Here is a 20,674-nt window from a genome sequence, read left to right on the forward strand (position 1 = left end):
ACGTGGAATGCAGTTAGCCACAATTTTGAAGGCATCACACATATGCGGGAACTTCATATCCTCACCCCATTTTTTTTTTTTTTCTTTTTTGCAAGATGTGCGAAAGGGTGAAAATAGTTTTTATGAGAAAATCGCGAAAAGCAAGATCACTAATTAGTTTATGACACGGCAGAGGCAAAGTCATTTTTTTTTTTTTTTTTTTTTTTTGCCACAATGTGAGCAGATTCCTCTCCTGCGGTAGTACCCTTTGCCTTTTTAAGTGTGATGCATTACTAGCTTATTTCATTTGAAACTTATTCTGTTTTTCCTTCCTTTTCCATTTCGGCCATTTTGTCCTTTATGTTTCGCTAAAGTTCGAAATAAGACAAAAGGAAGAGGGGGAAAAAATAAGCAAAAGGTAGAGGAGAGAGTAACGAACGAATTAATAAATGGGTGAGTGGAGCAGAGAAGTGGAACGCACTGAGAGAGGTCTCCATAGCTGGTTAGCTTTACCTAGCTACAATTTTTTGCAGTACATAAAAAGGACCATGTGACTCTTTTTTTTTTTTTTTGGGAGCCTTTTTGTGGAGGACTTTTTTGAAGTTCTTTTTTAATTCTTAAGGACCCGCTGCGGAAAAATGGTCGCCAGAGAAATAGTACCCGAAATAGACAAATGCAAAGGGGGCACGCAGCAGCGAAGCCGAGTAAGCTGGCCAGGCTGCTAACACTGCCAAAGTGCTAAAGCTGCTAAACTGTTAAACTGTTAAAACTGCTAAACTGCTAACAGTGCTAATACGGCTTACCTGTTGGGCGGGCGGACGAATGAACCAATCGGCCAATCGGCCCAGCAACCGAGTGAGCTGCGGCATAACGGGCAGCTGGCACACGCACGGGGAAAAATGATAAGGAAAGAGTCCAACATATACGACAAGCTGGACCGGATAGTGTGCGAGGTGCTGCGAAACATAGATGCAGATGCTAAAGGCGTAGGTGAAGAGGCACACAATAAGGGGAGTGCAAATGATGCCGATGAAAAAAACATAAACGAACGGGTGTATAAAAAATTCTTCGAACTCTTTAACAGGGAGAGTTACCTAGAAAAGCTAACACACGACGAATTAGTAGCAACATATAGAGACAAAAATGCACACAAATACCTATTTTACATGTTCGAATGTCTGCTTAATAAAATCACCCAAACGAGGAATGTAAGACATTTAGATTTTTTATTTCTCATACTGAGGTACATTACATATCTGTGGTTTTTGCTGTCCAATGATGATAAATTAGTTTTAATTTTCTACTACTATTTCAAGTTCGTGGATTTGTTGTTTAATTTAAAATTTGTGAGATGTTCCTTTTTTGTGAATATTTACAATTTGCTGATTTATTTTTATATGAAAGATAAAGGGAAAAAAAAACAAAAAATCGTCTTTCCAGTGAAAAAATTAACCGAGAAGGAAGCAGGCTTCCACATAAAAAATGTCATATCGGAACTGAACAGAATAATTGCAAATGAAAATGCTCACTTTGTTGAGACTGTTGGGAGGGAAAAAAATTTTGTGAGTCTCCAAAGTGATGCCCTGTCACATGGAAAGGCAGAAAGGAGAAATTTGCCGCCAAATGCGGAAGAGGATGCATCTACATACGGGGGTACGCAAAATGTGTATGACTACCTATGGGTAGGCCATCATCAAGGGGAAAGCGAGCCTCAGGGAAAGAAGCATAAAAATAAACATACGGAAAAGATAAAATCAGATGGATCCGAGGAAGACAAATCATTTTACCTCATAACAAAATGTCAAAATTGGCGTAATGAGAATTCTACCTTCCCAATTTTGAGCATTTTCTCAGTTAGCAGCTCATATAATCTCTTTTTAAACATCACGAAGCATTTGTTCAAAATTAGTGTCTACGATTTTTGTACCTTTTTCCCCCTCCTTAGTATGCTTAACGTGGAATGTCTACTTTCCCATTTTCACCTTTTTGAAATTTTGCACTATGTCCAACTGGAGGAGGTGCACTCGGATACAAATGACTCCAAAAAGGAAACAAAAATTGTCTCAATTAGTTCCTGCCAATCTTCACCTTACAAAGGGAATGAGCAAGTCACCACAGGGGGGAAGAAAACCCCCTCAAACAGCGAAGTTATTTTTTCAAATAATAATAAAAGTAACAGAAAAATTTTGTGGAATATCCTTTTTGAAGAGCTAAAAAAGGTATACATGGTAGACACGAAAAATGTGAACTACACATTAAAAATGTTAAAGTACTCTTTTAGCTTTTTCCTGTTTGAAGAAAAATTTGCTCCAAAATGTAAAGAAGGGGAAACTCACGTGACCAATAAAAAAGAACACACCTTCGCGCTCATTTCGCAAGTATACCTAAAGGAGTTACTAAAATTCTGCCTCTCCTTTGTGAATAATTTAATGAGCTCAAGAGCGCTAAAGGAGGAAGTCATTTTTAAGGCCATTTCGTACGTATTTTATTTGCTTTCCAAATTGATATGCAACACGAGTAATAACCTTAGAAAGTACATTCTGCTCAACAACGATAATAATCTCACCCTCGTTGCGCTAATTACGTATGTGTATAAATACTTCAAAAGGGTTTACCTGGAAAAGAACGCATCGGGGGAGGTGCACAAGGGGGGTGGAGGCGCTGTTGGAATGGGTGGAAGTGGTGTAATTGGTGGAAGTGGAAGTCAAAATAAATTCAAGTACACATTCGTAACGCTCGAAAAGGTGTACCAGAAAATTCAAGAGTGCTTGTACATCGTCCTAACCGTTGACGAATTTGTTGAAGGGAATACCAGAAAAAAGCTAGCTCAATGTAGTGATGGGGCGATACCCCATTTGGAGGGACATCAAAGCAATAGACAGCATGTAGATAGCTGCGACCTTTTCTTTTGTATCATCATCAAGATTAACAAAATGAACATGTTCTACTCCAATTTGGACATTATCAAAATGCTGTCGCAGAAGGATAGGAGCGTTTTCAGAAAATACATATACACCATTAACAAGAACAATGAAAATTTTGGCTCCTTTTTTTCGTGTGTACTAAATATTGAGTATAACGAAAATCAGCATGACTTGGTTTTAAAAAAGTACATCTCTAATTTGAAGGAAAAAAAAAAATATAAAAATAAAAAGTTAATCAAGCTTATGAAGCCTTACCATTCCCCCCTCAAGTACATCATTTTGAAAAACCAAATTGACCAAGATGGGGCAAAAAAGAATTCCGGTTCCGCAAGGAAAAGCACCCTGGCAGTTAATTTCTCTCATAGGAATTACGACCTTAGTACCTTCGAGGGAGATAAGCGGAAGGCTATTAACTTGCGAGCCAAAAGGAAGAGCATGTACGAGTTTGGGAGAGGTGAGAAGGGGGGCGGTCGTTCCAGGCCCCTCCAGGGTGACGACGGGATGGATGGCGACACAGTAGGTGAATTCGCATCTGACGAAAACGCATCTGATGAAAGCGCACCTGACGAAAGCGCATCCGATGAAAGCGCATCCGACGAAACCGCACCCGACGAGACCGCATCTGATGATGACCCCTCCGATGGCGAGGAGACCGAACCCAGTGACAACCCCGCAAGCTGCCCACGCAGCTGCCGTAAGGAGTACTTTTCCGACGGACTGAAGCGCGCGAAGGTGAAAAAAAAAGACATGCCCATATTCGAAAATTCGATCCTTCGAATCAGGAAGAAGCAGCTGAACGGAACCAACATAGATTTTAAAAACGTCTGCCATAGCATCACTCTGTCCATTAAAAGGTGCATACTAATCTCAGAGAGTATTATTACCTACTTCAAAATTCACGAAGAGTTTGAAGCTAACTTTAACATTTACGTGTGCAAAAATATATTTATTAATTTTTTACGAGTTTGCCTGCTAAGCGCCAGTCTCTTTTCCTACCTCTGCGTTAAGCTGAACTATGACGAGATGCTGAAGCAGATGTACGACTCGAATTTGATCATTATGTCGTACAACATTTTTGACAAATATATCAGTTTCGTGTTGGACCAGGACGTCAAACAGTTGCGCAAGCATAAGAACGTGTTGCAGGTGCCTAGCAGGCGGTTGAACAGGGGGGAGGCAGCAGCTGGCCGCTCCGCCGGGGCGAAGGAGCAGAGGGAAGCCCCCTCCACGGTAAGCGCCCCCACGGTTACCACCTCCACCAGCGCTATTCCCCCGGCGCAGCTGCACCGGGACGACATATACGACGTGCTGGGCGCCCGGGAGAGCCAACGCGGGAGCGCCTTCTTCCTGTCGGACCAAGACGAATTCATCGAGACGCTCTACCTGAACACGTTCATGATTGTGATAAGCATCATTTCGGTGTGGGAAATGTACCTAGAAATTCCCGTAGAAGTTCTAAACAAAATGAAGTACACCTTTTTCGAGCTATTTTACAACACCACAATTAAAATCATAAAGTTTATAAAAAAGGACAAGGGGTTTTTCTTCCTACTGAACATTTTAAAATTCATTTATCTCAAATTTGTCAGCCTCCCTTTTAACCCAATAAACATACACACCACAATAAAGCTGCACGACTTTTACGAGTTCCTCATTAATGATGGCGACGAAGATGTGAAGAAAGAGGAGGAGCAAAAATTTAATAGTGAAAATATGTACCTAAATTCGATTAGCCCCCTCAAATTTTTGAATAACCCAGAGAATGACGCACACAGGAAGAGCCTTAGCAGTGTACAAAAATTCAGCCTAACTTCTGACGACCGCGTAGTGCCAAACGAACATGACTACAATGTGCTAAGTGTAAGTAAAAAGAAGAGGGTAAGCATGGGGGGGTTAGTTCCCGTGTTTTTAAATAACCACAGCAGCAAGAAGAGGAGGAGGACCAACATCGACCCGTACACCTCGTATGACAGTTTTGAAAATAACGATAACGGTTCCTGCTGCTCGGTGAGGAAGGGCCCCTCTGCTGGTCACGCACAAATGGGTGATAAAACGGGCGCGAGGGTGCAGTACGATTTGCGCGAGGGAGAATACGAAGGTGAAAGTGTCAATGTTAATGCTAATGCTAGTGCCAGTGCTAATGTCGATTTCAATGCCAGTGCCAATGCCAACGCGACGCCGAAACGGAACCATGACTACGCGCAATCAGGGGAAGGGAACGAAAGCGACATCTTTAGAAGCACCTACCTGAGCAACTACTACATCCCGCACATCGATCTGCTGTTCATCATCGTCGATTTGGAAGTCTTTCACTACTTCGAAAAGAAGGAGTACAAAAAAATAATCCTCTCCGTGGAGAACGCCTTCAAAAGTATTATCAGCAAATGTGACTACAACACCAAGGAGTACTTACGATCGTCCATTTCGTACATTTACAACAGCTACCAACAAGTGCATCTGCGTGACAGCAAAATTAACATCCAAAGTTGCATCGTCATTAGGCACATATTTAACCTTTACATCAAATCTAAGGTCTTCTATTTGAGCAAAAAAATTAAAAAAAAATTAGCACACTATAAGGACAGCTACACCAATGATGGGGTGCTAAAAATGGGTTACAACAAAATTTATAACAGCCTTTTTAGCAGCGAAAAGTGGAAGAACTTTTTTTACTTCCTGTGCGAAAGTGACAACCTAGGAAGAAACAAAAGGGAGAAAATTATAAACAATCTGCTGACCGTACATATAAACACGTTGCTTTTTTTGATATTTTATGAGTACCTATCCAAGTATGTGACTAAAAAGTTCATATTTTTCTTCCGCTTCTTCCTATTTTTGTTTAACAAATTATGTGTTGCCATTCTAAGTTTGGTGAATTCGTCAAACCACCTCGAAATTTTTAACCTTTTCGATTGGCGCAATATCACTCGAGCAAGCCACACACAGGGAGAGGAAGAACTGGCTGACAAGGTAAGGAGAGCCATACGCCTCGTTCAAAACTGCTCCATATACCCACAGGATGAGGAGGTGTCTCCCTACAAAATTTACAGCCAGGGTGGAAGACACACCAAGGGTAGAAATAAACCAATTGTCATGATCGACATTGATGAACTGCTAGTCACCTACATCCAGCTGAACTTCACATTTTGCAGATCGTGCTGCTTTTTCATTTTCTTCAAAAATGTCTGCTCGCAAAAGTATGAAATGATTTTGAGGGAGAACTTCACTAGCAGCTATTTTGAGCGGTTTAAGAATAACCGGGATTTGTTCGACCCCGTGGAGGCTGTGAAGGGGGAGAAGACTGGGCGGAGGGGCGACGAGTGGGGGGAAGGCCACACCGCGTACCAAGCGTACACCACACAAACCGCTTACCCCGCGCACACCACACACACCGCAGAAGGGGCCACCCCCTTCGGGGAACCAACTCTTAATGACTCCTTTGACGAAGAGTCGGACGACAACCACAGAAGCGACTCCAGCAGCTCAGGTCTCTCCCAGTCCAGCTTCACCCTCATAGAGTACACGGACTATTCCAACAACGTAGATTACATTTTCCTAGAATTTATTTTAGAAAAAATAGAAGAAATGGACGTGGATTATTACTACAGGAATGTACTTAACAATTGTTACTACGTCATCAAAATAGAAACACTTTATAATTACATATACGGAAATGAGCAGCTGTTAAGCAGATTTGCTTTCCTAAATAGTGTGTACTACCTGTACAAGTTGTACTACCACATGTTTGTCTGGTCTTGCAATAAGAGCTATGTCATGGGTAAGGAGAACATCTCTGCTGAGGGGATCAACGGAGGAGAAAATTTAACCAGTCTGTACAATGACATCTTTTACCTCTTCGATGTGAACCGCATTTTGGGGGAAACCTTCTCCAGCAGGTATGTGCAGCTGGTCGATCAGTTCGGGGCCTCCGATTTTACCCCAAGTGGAACGCCCGACAAAACTGGCAGAATTGCTCCCTACGGCTGCGAAGATAATTACCGCCCAACTGATCGGAGAAGCATCGAAGAGTCGCCCTACTTCGTGTGCAACATTTACAACTTCAAATTGAAATTGTTCCACCCGCTAAATTTTGAAAAAAGGGACTTGGCCAAAGGGAGGAAAAAAAACACATTCAGCAACTTCCTAATGGTTAACAGAAATTATCTACTGGACTTGAAGCATAAGTATGCCAAAGTGAACAAGTACATAAGGAGCTACTTGGTCTACCTCTACCACGTAGTTCTTCGCTTTTATTTCAATGAATATGACATAGACGGGGAGAAATTATCTTTTCACCACATTGCGTACTCTTTTCAAAGTGCGTTCCACACGTTTAACAGTAAAATATGCAGCAGTCCTCATGACATGGTGTGCTTTCCTTCCATCCGGGGAATCGGCAATGATAAGGACACCCCTCCATACCTCCCCCCTTTCAATATCTTTCCAAAAAGGGACCTAAAAAAAAACATTCTTCTCATTTTCGACATTTTTAATAACATATACGATGTATACCATGGCAACATATTTGAAAATTCCAACTGGGCAAACTCCATTGTAACACAAATTGATACAAAGCTTATTGGCTACCTCAGCGAAATGTACAAAATTGCCCACCTGTATAAAATGTATCATTTCTGCTTCCAAATTTTGGTACTCTGCCTTATGTTTACTTCCAGGTTTTGGCTAGTTTACGTGTTTAGCGAGAAGCACCCATGTGGGCAGCAGGGTGGTAGTAATCATGCCCGTTGGGGGGTGGATAGCCAATATTGTCAACCTTCCGCTAGGGAGAAACGAAAGGTTGGGCGTAAGGCAAACGAGAGGAGCGTAGACGAGGACGCACTGTTTCGAAGTCGTACACACTTTGGACGTGGCGCGGGCAAGAGGGCCAAACCTAAAGAAGCTTCTCAAAACTCAAATGAACAAATGAGAGGAAGCTCCAAGCGAAGGAGAGCGTACATACTAACCGGAATTTATAACAAAATAGCGTCTAAAGGGAAGGGAGATAACGCGAAAGAGATATACAACGATTTGCACAACTATATGCAGATGCTAATCGTTTGTGCATCCATATTTTACCTCACATTTTTGTGTGTAGAAAAGATACAGAAGAATTTGAAAAATGTTTTTTTTCTTAACTGCGCTAATAGTTTGTATAACTGTTATGTCCATTTTTATGAGCACGTTGAGAAATTCTGCAAGGGGCACTGCGAGGATAAGCGCTACGCCTCCTCCTTCTTCTTCGACACTTTCCACTTGGACCTGATAAACTTGAAACTCCAGGCTCACGTAAAGGCAGGAAGGTACAAGGCCGAAATGAGAAAAGTGAAGAAAGGGCTAGGCGAATCCACCGCGAGGGGGGGCGCACAGCCCCAAGGTGGGGTCACCACTATGTCAAGCAGCGGAAGTGGTGGAGAAAGCAGCAGAAGTAGCAGAAGCGGCTGGGATAACGCGCGGGAAGACGCATTCGCCAAATTTCCATACCTCCTTTACTACAACGAACGCGCGGGCGCCGAATGCGTGTCCGACTTGAGGAAGACGGAGAAGAAACACGAAAGCGATGGAAAGAACTTTTTCAAAAATAACATTTGCCTATATTTTAATATGATAAGATATTTGTACAAAAAGAGGAGCAAGTACTTCGGTTTGCTGCCCTTTGTCAATTCGTACATCATCTCGATAGTGACGCTCATGAAATTTACGATGGCGAAGTATTTTTCCAATTTTAATGTGTCGTCCGATTTCTTTTCTCTAAAATTTGAACATCCAATCCACCAGTTCGACATGGACATGCTGACAAAAGTAAAAAAAACGGAAGACGAAAAGGAAAATGTCAAGTTAACCAACAAGGCGATTTTGATCAACCTGGAAAATCTCTTCTGCAATATGTTCTTGAATAAGGACTTGTGTTACCAAATAAAATTCGTTTATACCTACTACAAAAAAATTTCCAGCATCATGTTCAAAATGAATAATTTTTTGCTCAGTTATTATTATTTGAAGAAAAACATCCTCTTCATATGCGATTTGATTTACTTCCCCGAAGTTGTTCACAACTATTTGCTGCTGATGAACATCATTTTGAAAAGTGGACGGCAGAGAATCGAGTTGCTAACCCAGGAGGAGATCTTCTTCGAGAACTTAAACAACCAGCTGAGCATTTACGACAAAAAAAACTTGGACCAGCACGCAGGCGCGGACGCGGATGCGGACGCAGTTGCATACCCAGACGCAGTTGCAGACCCAAACGCATACCCAGATGCAGATGCAGACACGAACCATACAAAGGACAAAACCGCCAAAGATGTGAACGATTTTAAAATTTATGAAGACAGCGATTTTTGCAATATCGATTATGTAAAAACGCCGCTTAACACCTACTTAACCAAGAGGCACATTTACGAGTACAGAAATCTGTTGACTCAGTTTTTGGCCTACTTAACCTTTTTAATAAAAAATCCTGACCATTTTAGCATATTGTCGACGAAGCGTAGAGGGGAGGTACTCCACATGTTGTGTCTAATCCTTTTTACGAAGAAGAAAACGAGTTACTTTTGCTGCAGCAAGGCGCGTCCCAAAAAGTCAAAGGTGGTGGCTAACCCGCCAGAGGGAGGTACTAACGGAAAAGACAACTGCTGCGACTATGGCAATGCAAAACTAACAGGGGAAGATTCCACAAAGCAGAGGAACACACAAAGGAGCGATCACGAAATGGTGGTACCCAACAATGTTGCAAAGCAAAATCAAGGCAACCACAAAATGACCAATTTTGAAAAGAACTTTTTAACATGCTTCAACAACTGTAACGAAAAAAGAGAAGAAACGTTTTTTAACTTCTTCCTCGAAAAATTATTCATCATAAGTAACTTCGACACGGACCTATTCGACGTCGAGTTAGACGATGAAGAGCAAGTTGAGTCTCTCATAAAGTCTCAAGTGTTACGTGATGTAAGCAGTCTCAATTTCGTCCCCCCAGGAGGTGCCCACTCGGAAGAGAGCTTCTTAAACCTGGGGAGTGAAATTTCGAGTGAGCCAGAACAGGCAGTCCAAAACAGCAAAGGGGAGACAAATCAGGCCAGCTGCATGGAGGAAGCAATTCGTCGTGAGTTCCACCAGAGGGCTTCTTCCCACAACTCGTTCAAGATTAGCGACATTTCCGTTTTGAACTACCTCTATTTAAATTACCACTTTGAGCGAAACTTAACCTACACGGAAAACTACATTACTAATAGACTTTTCACACTTAACTGCAAAAAAATGAACGCCTATTTTGTGAAAATATTGCTATACTATATCAACTTGATATTTTTAAAAATAAAAAATATTTTCTGCGATGACTGCATTTACACCATCAAAAAGCAGCAGTTCCTTAACTCCTCGGCGAATGATTGCTCTAGGAACATTTTTTTCTTCTTGTTCTTAAAACTTTTTCGTTTTTTCAATTTTTCCAAGCGAACTTTGAGTGAGTTATGCGTCAATTATTTCCCCGGAAATGACAATTACGCGGTTTACCTAGACGAACTAGTTGAGAGCAAGAAAAATGGAGACCTCCCAGCAGAGCAGGTCTACGCGAATGATGGAAGGCACATCACTCAAGATACACACACACATAATGTGGGGGGCAAACAAAACAGCTGGGATGATAATCCGGCAAGTGGACTAGACAAAATGTTGATGGTTAATTTTTTGGAAATCTTTTTATACCCACAAAAAAATTGCAGCTTTTTGGAGGTGCTAACTGTGTGCTATGAATTCTTGGCAAACATGAAAGACGATAAAGGGAAAAAACTCAGGAAGAGAAATAAACACAAAATGTACGCACTCCTAAAAAGGGCGATTACCGAAAGGGGGGACCGAAGCAACCCACCTGTTTTTCATTTCCAAACTGTACTGGTGCTCCTATCCCTGCTGCTGCACTATACCTGCAAAAGGTCGCTCGTGCATGAAATGAGGAAGGTCGCCCAGTTTTTCCTAGACTTTGTGTTTTTCTTCATAGAGAACTTAAAGAACAATTTGATCATACTGCAGATAATTGAGGCCTACGGGGGGGGGCACACATGTGTAAGCACAGGTGGGAGCACAGATGGGTACAGAGGTGGACACGCAAAGGAGCACCCACCTGAGAATCGCTCCACCGCTGCACGGCAGACCCAAGTCAACCTGCTAAAATTCTACTTCCGAAAATTGCTGTCCCTGCTGTACCTCTACACAGACGAGCTGATATTGTACACCATCAAAAATAATATAGACCAAGAAATCAGCCAAAAAAATTACTACAGAAAGCATGCGCACGAAAATTTAAATATAGAAACGATTAGTAATTATGAATACATAGGCCAACCGAACTTGAGCGAATTTTGCTTCTACTGGGACTACGCCATAGTGTCGATGAGCCACGACAAGAGCGACCTGTACATTTCGCGCTGCTTTAAGAACTTCCTCTTTGTGCTAATTCGAATCATTAAGGGGGAGGCATTAAGCCAAGAGGCAGATAATCCGGGCCGATTCAGTGGGGAAAATAAAGCCGCCGTCAAAGAGAGGGAAATTTCTCAAGACAGTAGTAAAAAAAGGAGAGATTCCCCCCCTGAGGGAGATGAAGAATGTTTCAATTTTTACAAAAAAATAAATACCCTTTTTAGCGTTCTAAATGATGAAGAGTTATGCGAGCGGTTACTCCTGCAGGGGGGGAATCTCCCCCTAAGTGATGACACTATAATGGGACACCTAAATGAGAGTGTAAAATATTGCACAGGTTATGCGCGCGAAGTGTACGCTGAGCAGGGTAATTTGGGGCACAATTCGAACGAATACAATGGAGCGCCTCCGGGGAAGTCCATCCAGTGTGGTACAATCGAATGGGGAGGTAAACACCCCGGGGGTGACGCGACTATCCGTGAAAGCGCCACACGTGGGAAAGATGAGCATAGCGAAGTAGCCACCCACGCGGGGAAACATTTTGAAAATGCTCAAATGGGACCTGAGCAGTTATCCAACCCGCACGCAGTAAATATCTTTTTCACTCCCATGGGAAAAAGCGGAATGGAGACATCTAACGAGCTTATCAAATCGAATAAAACGAACCGAGTTAGGAGTAGCAATTCCTCTGCAACGTTTCTGCCGAATGGGAAAGACCGGCTAGCCAAGGACATCCAACTTGTGCGCTTCCTATCTCGCCTGTACAGAAGTGCCGATAGCTGCATTGAGGGCAAAACGGGTGAATACTTCCACGTAGAAAAAATACACCTAAATATCGAAAGGTTCCCAGTTAGGGAGAAATGGAATTACATAAAGAAATTAGAAAAAATACTAAAGCAGTATCAACATATGATAAAAATAATGTGCGAAATATTACACGAATCGAAGAACGTAGATCGGAGCAGAAGCAATTTAAAGATGTTCATAGATTTGTGGTGGAACAATAGATATACATTAGAGCAGCATTTAAAGATACTTAACTTAGACATCTCCAACACTCTCGGGTTTTCCATTCACAAATTGATGTCCATCCCGTTGATTTCTTTAAATATAAGAACCAAAATAGTCCTAAACAGGAGTGCCAACTGGAAGGATGACCACCAGATGGAGGTTTCCATTCGCAGTGAAAAAGACCACACACAGGTGAACAGCGCATATAACACCCTGTCAATTGTTAATAACCAGAAATATTATTTGAGTACCAATTTTGACCTATTCGTGGTGCTATACTACTATTCTAACATGCTCAACATTGTAGCGTGGCTTAATAAGTGGGGGAGGTACTTTGTTCCTCTCAGATACTGGGACGGTACCCACTTTGTTAATGTCCTCCTAAACTTGACTGTTTTTTCCATCGTGATGAAGAACTGCAATGTGCAAATTACGCAGGCGAAGAGGAAATACCTAAAATGGGTCGACACTGGGGGAAGCCGCTCAAGCAGAATTAGCAAAGATGGGAGCACCTTCATCGGTAGCGTCATCCGCGGAGACACCACTGATGGGGTGGGCTCCTTCCCAGCTTGTAACCTAACGAAGCAGAGCCATGAAAATAGGGGGGCTCCCAAAAGTTTGATCCCCATTGACAAAAAAGTCGTGACGTCCTATTTGCCCTTCATTAATAAGGACATCGAGACGATTCTACTTTTGGAGGAAAGGAAAAAAAAAAACAAAAGGAGAAGCAGCACAGTAGGTCAGCCATATATACTCGATATAACCCCCCCAAAAGAAGCAGCAAAAGGGGAGGTCACTTCGAGTATCCCTCGCTGGAGTGTAAACATTGAGGGGGGAAACAATCACCATGATGGTTGCCAAGCTACATATAGAAGCTTGCAAAGGGATCAACCCGATCATGTGGAGGCCATCTCAACCCTGGACAACAAGTACAGAATTGTCATACCCAAAGGGGAGAGCCAATCTGCCTTCCCACACAACACCAGCAGTAGGGACAGTGCCAGCAGGGGCAACCCCCTCACTGGTGAGATACGAGGCAGGAGAAGAACTATCAATATTATCAGCGAAGAGACGAAGAGTAGTATAGACAGCTATTGTGCGGGTAGCCATTCGGTTTATAAAAAGGAAAACCAAAGCAGAGATCAAAAAAAGGTCAACTCAACAATATATGGATATTTGAGCCCCCTAAAAGCGAACAATTTTGAGCACTTGAAGAATCAAAACCAAAGTGACATGCTGACAAGGGAGGAAAAAAAAAAAAGAACTACAGTAGCAGGGACGTTAAATTTAGATCATCTGAAGAAACAAGATGATAAAGAAGAAAAGAGTAAAGAAAATATTTATTTAAAATATTTGGATTTAAAAAAAAAATGCGATAGGGGGGTACTGAAATGCTCTTTTTTAAAACTAAGGATGTACCTGTATAATATACTCATAGACATTTTCGAAAACAATCACATCCATCCGAAGAACATCTTTAACCTTTTTAACATCATCACCCATTCGTTCGTTACGGATGTGATCAAATGCACCATGGTGGATGATGAGCTAGATAGTGAACGATTAACATATGTGAAAAACGTAGAACATAGGAGAGTCAGGAAAAACCCCGTCGTTGTGTATATACATAATAATTTGAATAGACTCCCCTTTGAAAATTTAGAGCCTTTAAAAGATTCCTACATCGTGCGCGGGGTGAACAAAGCGGTCACTGCGTATTTGTACGAAAGGGTGTTGGCGAAGATTAAAGTGGAGGAAGCCAAGCGGAAGGGGCTCTCCGTTTTGGGTACTCTTCGGGGGGAGATGGACGCAGCGGCGGGGGAGGAAGAAGAATTGGAGGCAGCCCGAGGAGCTTATCAAAACGGTGGAACCCCCCAAAACGATGACGAATCGGACAATTACGAAGACCAAAGTGATGATTTTCGAATGGACGAATACATACAGCAGGAATACTCAAAAAAGTGGAAAATTGATGATGTGAAAAATGTGGGCCAAATGAACAGTACCCATCGTAGCAGCGTCGATTTGCGTTGTTCGCATCCCTTCGAATGGAAAAGGAAAAACGCCAATGTGCCACAAAGCATCATAGGTGATTGTACCACCTCCCAATTGTGTAATGCAAAAGGGGGAAATGAAAACATTTCCAAAAAGAAAGGAAGAAACTCCCTTTCGTATATATCAACACACCACACGGAGGTCTCCAAAAGTGCAGAAAAGAATAACGGTCATTACCACCATGAGCTTAACACATGTCAGGTAAAACCGTTCAATCGTTGTGATGACCAGGGCAAGGCAACCTCCCAAGTGGATCGCCACAACGGTTTTAGAGCCCAACCGAGAGATACGCTAACTCCATATGGGCAGGAAACTCTCAACAGCGCAGGACACCTTGGCGCTAATTATGGCTCACGGATTGTGCAGGCAAGGGGAAAGGGAAGATACAGCCTGATCGTTTCGAGTGAAGAGACAAAAGGTCATCTCGAAAGGGGAGACATCCCCGGTAAAGCCAATCCCTGTGAAAGCGCCCCGGATAAAGGCACAAAGCAGGTACGTGGGAAAGGGCGAAGTAAAAAAAACTCGCGCAAGAGTATCTCCATTGAGCACTCCTTCCTAAACCCCTTCAGTAATAATAATAGTAAAAAGGGCCAAACTGGCATGCCATTTAGCGAGGATCACTCAAACGGTAGAGCTGACTGCAGCCAAAAAAGGGAAAGAAAAACTGTATACAACAGATCAACAGAGGAGAAACACAAATTGGGATTATCACATTCTGCCAAAAGGAGGGGTAGCGTTAAGAAAATGAACCCCCGTTCGTCATGCCCGTCTCACCATTCCCGCTCATCCTGCGCGTCGCCTCCCCCTCCATCCTCCGAATCGGGGTCCGACTCCGGGTCCGATTCCCTTTCATCAGTGGAACTAATTCAAAATGAAGACGAGCTGAGAAAAATATTCATGAGCGCTAGAAAATCGATGAATATTCACAACATGATGGGTTCTTACCAAAACGAAGAATACAGCTTTTTTCGTTTAAAAAAAAAAAGAAAAAAAAGTGTAAGTGAATCGGAAGCCTACTTTGATGACGAAAAAAAGTTTTCAACTTCGTGCGTAGAAGAGGCTAAAAAGGATAATAAAAGGAGAAGCTACTCGGCCGACCCGGAGCATCCTTCAAAGGCGTCCAAAATGAAATACGTAAAGTACGTTCCTTATTATATTAAAAGTTCCAGGCTGGTTGATCCCAAAAAGAGTAACATTTTTTTTGTGATTAACCCTAATGGGGATTTAAAAAGAACGGAAGACGCTACGTACCCTTTCATATATTTTAAAAATAAAGAAAAGTACAAGTATAAAAATTGGAATGGATACTTTGGCAAAGTGCCATGCGAAAAAACGCTGCTAAAGCATTTGTGCTGTGATGACTTGTATCTTTATTGCGGCCACCAGGGGGGCGAGCAGTACATCAAAAAGGACATAATTCAAAATGCCATTCTGCGCTATGACGACCCGTTGGGGGAGGAGGCCAAAGAGGGCAACGCGAAAAAGGGGAAACCCAAAAAAGCGCAAAATAGAGGTGGTGGAATCACAAAATGTAGTAGAAGCAAAGCGGGGAAAAAAGAAGATCCCCCTTTTACTCAAAAAAAAGACAAAAGGAGAAGATATTCTTGCAATTTTGAGGCAGGAAAATGTACTGTGGAGAAGGGGGTTAAGAGAAAATCTGTTGGAGATATCATCCACATCCATGGCACTAGTGACAGCAGCGATGCTCTATGCACACAGACAGAAATGGAAGATGGTGAGAGTGACCATGTTGGGGATCCCCATTTTTCGGCTACCCAAAATGATGGCATAAACTCGTGCGTTTTTTTAATTGGGTGCAGTTCAGGGTTGCTATCTTCACATGGTTTTGACTTGGACGTATGGGGCACCCCCTACGACTACATCGTAGGAGGGTGTGTTTTCGTTTTTGGGAATTTATGGAATGTGACAGACGGAGAAGTGGACGGATTTACACAAAACTTTTTCTGGAAATGGACGCAGCCAAATTCTTCCTCCCTATTTTGCTCCAACTATAATTATAACGCTGTCCAGATGGCAAACGTTTCAACATTTGGCTTTCGCTTCTTCGCAAAAATGTTAAGGGGGTGCACTGAGGAGAGTGCACCTGGGGGGGGCTCACAAATGGGTGTGCGCGAAGAAGGCACAGAATGGAGCAGCAACTGCTGGAGGGATGACGATAGTGACCATAACGGCGGTAGGGACGACGACCTTCTAATCGAAGTGGGAGACAATTTCGTTACACTCGATTTCGACACGTACACATACTTCAGAAAGAATTATTTTTTTTATAAATATTTCCAAAAATGCTACAATTGCAACATCGTTTTAAATCAAAACCTTTTTAGTATAAATCAGAACCGGAAGTACTCCTGGCTTAGTATGACAGAGGCTTTAGCGGAGGCCAAGCAATTTTGCCGCTTACCAAACACGACGGGCTCGGCCGTTGTTATTTATGGCCTACCTTTGTAGAATCTAACGGGGAAGAAATCGCTGCGTAGGTTTTGCGCCATTTTTTTTGTAACCCATTGCAGTTTTTTTATTTTCATATATTCCAGTTTGGCTTAATGTTTTTGTAAAATTTGGAACGAATTTTTTTTTTTTTTTTTTTTTTTATGTTTGCTGTACGAAGCTAACGCGAGGGGTTCTTCACGTACGCGTCATACAGATACACATTTGGTACATGAGTACTCACTGCAGATGGGATGGTGCCCCCCTTTTGAGCTCTCCCCAGAGCGCCTTCTTTAATTTGCCCCATCTCTCGCAACTCAGCGGTAGGGAACCTTTTATGCAGTTCCTTTCTCCTCTCCATTTCTGTTTAATTCTGTTCATAATTAAGGGTGAACAGTGAGATGACTAAAAAGGTGTTTAAGCTAGGTGAACAGCGGTGCGTGCACAGGTAGGCTAATTATTCCTGTGGGGAGCTCTCACATAAGGTTTTACAACCAAACCGTTGTTATGTGGCAATTGGGATGGGGGGAAGTTTGGATGGGAAACATCGAGGCGGAGTGCCGCCTCACACGTGAACATACAAATGTGCATATCCAAATGCGCAGGGAATGCTTAAAATGGATGCACATGTATGAATGTGGCTAAGATCGCAATCACGCATGTGCATGTGGGACGCAGTTGGGAGAGCGCTTGACGTTAGAAATACTCTACCGACAAAACGCCTGCACATTTCACCCGTAATACTTGAATATGTGCAAAAAGTGAAAAAGAATAAAAAAATATATTAACAAGCTTCTTTAGCATAACAAATCTGCAAAAGTGGAAAGGCGCCATTTTGTGGTTCCAAATTGAACCACTTAGCAAAGTTACCGCGTGTATTTGTAGCCCCACTGTGCATTCGCCAATTTTGCAAAAAAAAAAAAAAAAAAAAAAAAAAAAATTGTTTCCAAAAGGTGGAAGATTTTAAATAATTTTTTTTTTTAATCTTCCAAAAATAATACCTCATTATGCATAAATGGGTAACCTCATTTTGTACGCACAAAAAAGAATGTAGCCTTTTTTGCGCAAAGTTCCAGTGCTTCAAATGAGGTAAAATTAATTAAAAAAAAAAAAAGGGAGGCATATTTTGTATGGAGGGCAAAATATGTAGTAAAAACCCCCCTTGCTTACTCTGCCAAAGCGTTCGTCGTACCTTCCTTTTCTCCTTTTACCACACGACCAAAATGAAGCATAAAGTGAAACGTGATATAATCAAATGCAAAAAGAAATTGGAGAACTCCATCAAAGCTTTGGAAGAAAAAATTTTAAGACTCGAAATAGAATATCACCAAAATTGTAATGTGAATGGAGGGAATTTAATGAAAGGCTGGGATAACTACTTGAGGAAGGCACCCCTGGAACCCCTATGCTTTAAAACGTTTCGAGATGACTACGGCGACGCGTACATAGAGCGGATGCTCTCCCTAACCTCTTGTACCTCCCCGGCGGCTGCTTTCTTTCAAAGTGAGAACGCGGAAAAGGGGAAGCATAACCATTAAGGTTGAGGGGTATAGGAAATTTCGCCCACCTGCACAAGGGCAGTGGTGTAAGGAGGCGAAGTTGTGTAAGGCAACTCAGTGTTTTAAAGCCCCTGCCTGCTGAAGATCGCGCCCCAATTGGGTGCTCCCCTAAGGGCTGCCTTTACTTGAGACAGCACAAATGTGTCGCGCGGCATGTAATAGCTGAATGAAGGGGATACCCCCGCTTTGTAACGATGACCAAGGGCGAAGACCACACTTAGGCAAAACGGCGAATGCCACGATGGAACAAAATGTGTCCATAACGTGCCGTAGTTAATCACCAACTGGAGGTACACCTGTAAAGAAACGTAAGCAGTGTGCCAGTTTGTGAGTCTTACTGACGAATCATTTAACCGAGAGACAAAAAAATGACCTTTTTTTTTTTAAAACAAAGTTTAAACAGAGCAGTCGTATGAGAAAGTGCTCCAAGTGACAAACGGTAAAACTAGGCGATGGAAAAGAGGTGCCCCATAATTGTGCAGATAGGCCTACATGTCTGCAAGCATATATATGTAAATATATGTATGTTTTTTTTTTTCCTAACTGGCGCGGTTCCCCTCGGGGGTAATCCCCCCCCTGAGGAATTACGCACAGGGAAGGGGACCGCAAAAAACTGCTCCTGTGCACACAGCGGAAGAATCCCCGTCCTCCATTCTGCTTCGCACGTCGCAGTTCCGTGAACAAATGCCGCACCTGTTCCACTAATGACATAATGACATAATGACAAGCAATGTTACGCCTTTTCATTTTTGTAGAATTTTTTTTTTAAAAAAATTAATTTTAATTTTTTTTTGTAAAAATCTGCTTCTCCTGATAGAATGTTTTGTTCTTTTTCTCCTCGGCCGTATGTACTGATTTGACACATCCTTAATTTCTGACCAGCCTTCATTCGGGAGGACCTTAAAAAAGCGCCCCTTAAAAAAGAAGGAGTTTCTTCTCCTAGTTTTCCACGGCAATTCCCACAGGGCTTCGTTACTTTGTTCCTTGTCTACTTCTTCATAGTGCTCTCCTTCACTGGGGTATAGAGCCAACTCGTTTGAGTAGCCCTCCTTCTCCTCCTCCGTTTTTACCAACGTGGTTTGTAATTTTAGGGACGATTTATTTAATTTGTTGAATCCTTTGTAGACGTAAATATCGCAGTCCTCCTCCAGGGTGAAATCGCTATTTTCACTCGTTTTTCCCTCCGTTTCGGTTTCGCATTTAATGCTATGCGTGGGGTCTCCTGCATGTTGGCCGCTACTTCCAGTAGTGGCGGTATCTTCCGTTTTGGCGCCATTCGTTGGGTCTTCCCTGGCAATGGACAAATTCTCCACGTCTGTTGCGACTCCTCCGTCGAGCTGTCCCCCATTGGAAAAAGCTCCCCCTGGGTGGCTTAACAAATTTGGGCTATTTTGTTGCAATTGCTTCTCCCTGTCCGTGTTAATGTTTAGGAAGTCCTCCTCCTCCTTTTCAATAAAATGTTCAATGGGGAGCCCTGTGTACTCAGCTGATAAAATCACGTCATACATTTTGGGCCTTTCGACGTAGTTTTTCCTCTTCACGGATTTCTTTTTATCATCCGTTATGGTGATCTTTTTCGCCTTTGGTTGGTTCTCCTCCCCTGGCAGGCAGTTCAGCCCCCCTGGCAGGTAGTCCCCACCCCCCGGTAGGTAATCCACTTCGCTTGCTGCCCCTTCCTGATTAGAGCTACCCCCGTGCGGCACATGCCCCCTCATTTTTAGCTGTATGTACATGTCCTTTTTCGCAGAACATTCCCCCAACAATTTTATGTACGATGACAGATGATACGGGTGCGTCAAAATGTTGGGCATTTTTCGAATTCCAAAATTGTTTTCATAGCGTACAAAATCGAAGAGCCTTTTTTGGGAGTATTTATCATACAGGCTTACAATAAAGGATCGGGAAAAAGTTGCATACTTTCTTACAAAATTGACTAAAAATGGGATACTGACAGTTTCGTAGCACCTCGAAAAAAGGCCAATAATTTCCGCATTGCAGGTATGGTTAATCGTTTGGCCCAAATAATTTATCATATTTTCGTAGGAAACTTGCGAGTACTTATCCCTATACATTCCTATTCTGCTTATTATCTTCAGGCACAATTCCGCACTGCAGTTTTTTACAATTTTATAGGCAAACAGGGTATTTAAAACGTCTACTGGCACACTGTCAATGTCTAGTATTTTTATAGTCTCCATTTGGTCATAATTTACATTTTTTGCAAATTTGTGTTTACGACGAGGGGGTTCTTGTACACTTTGCTTATTCAAAGAATCGATTAATTTT

At 42.3% G+C, this 20,674-nt stretch overlaps 2 protein-coding genes across 2 annotated transcripts, besides 13 other annotated features; both read left to right on the plus strand.

The window, feature by feature from the left end:
• Positions 1 to 210: 210 nt before the first annotated feature.
• Positions 211 to 16,850, plus strand: PVX_123300 (hypothetical protein, conserved; the record flags this gene model as incomplete). The annotated part of the gene is made up of 1 exon (XM_001617171.1): positions 211 to 16,850. Exon 1 carries the CDS (start codon positions 879 to 881, stop codon positions 16,848 to 16,850), a length of 15,972 nt encoding a protein of 5,323 aa, XP_001617221.1. The 5' UTR covers positions 211 to 878.
• Positions 6,222 to 6,262: a microsatellite.
• Positions 6,529 to 6,551: a microsatellite.
• Positions 7,555 to 7,589: a microsatellite.
• Positions 8,014 to 8,034: a microsatellite.
• Positions 8,429 to 8,455: a microsatellite.
• Positions 9,125 to 9,147: a microsatellite.
• Positions 9,539 to 9,564: a microsatellite.
• Positions 9,907 to 9,929: a microsatellite.
• Positions 10,954 to 10,989: a microsatellite.
• Positions 11,426 to 11,454: a microsatellite.
• Positions 15,281 to 15,300: a microsatellite.
• A 910-nt stretch (positions 16,851 to 17,760) lies between the features above and the next one.
• Positions 17,761 to 17,798: a microsatellite.
• A 13-nt stretch (positions 17,799 to 17,811) lies between these two features.
• Positions 17,812 to 19,203, plus strand: PVX_123305 (hypothetical protein, conserved). Its single transcript, XM_001617172.1, has one exon. It carries the CDS (start codon positions 17,960 to 17,962, stop codon positions 18,365 to 18,367), a length of 408 nt encoding a protein of 135 aa, XP_001617222.1. The 5' UTR covers positions 17,812 to 17,959; the 3' UTR covers positions 18,368 to 19,203.
• Positions 19,204 to 20,006: 803 nt separating this feature from the next.
• Positions 20,007 to 20,034: a microsatellite.
• The last annotated feature ends 640 nt before the right edge of the window (positions 20,035 to 20,674 follow it).

The sequence above is a fragment of the Plasmodium vivax genome, chromosome 14, assembly GCF_000002415.2.
Source record: "Plasmodium vivax chromosome 14, whole genome shotgun sequence".
Lineage (NCBI taxonomy): Eukaryota > Apicomplexa > Aconoidasida > Haemosporida > Plasmodiidae > Plasmodium > Plasmodium vivax.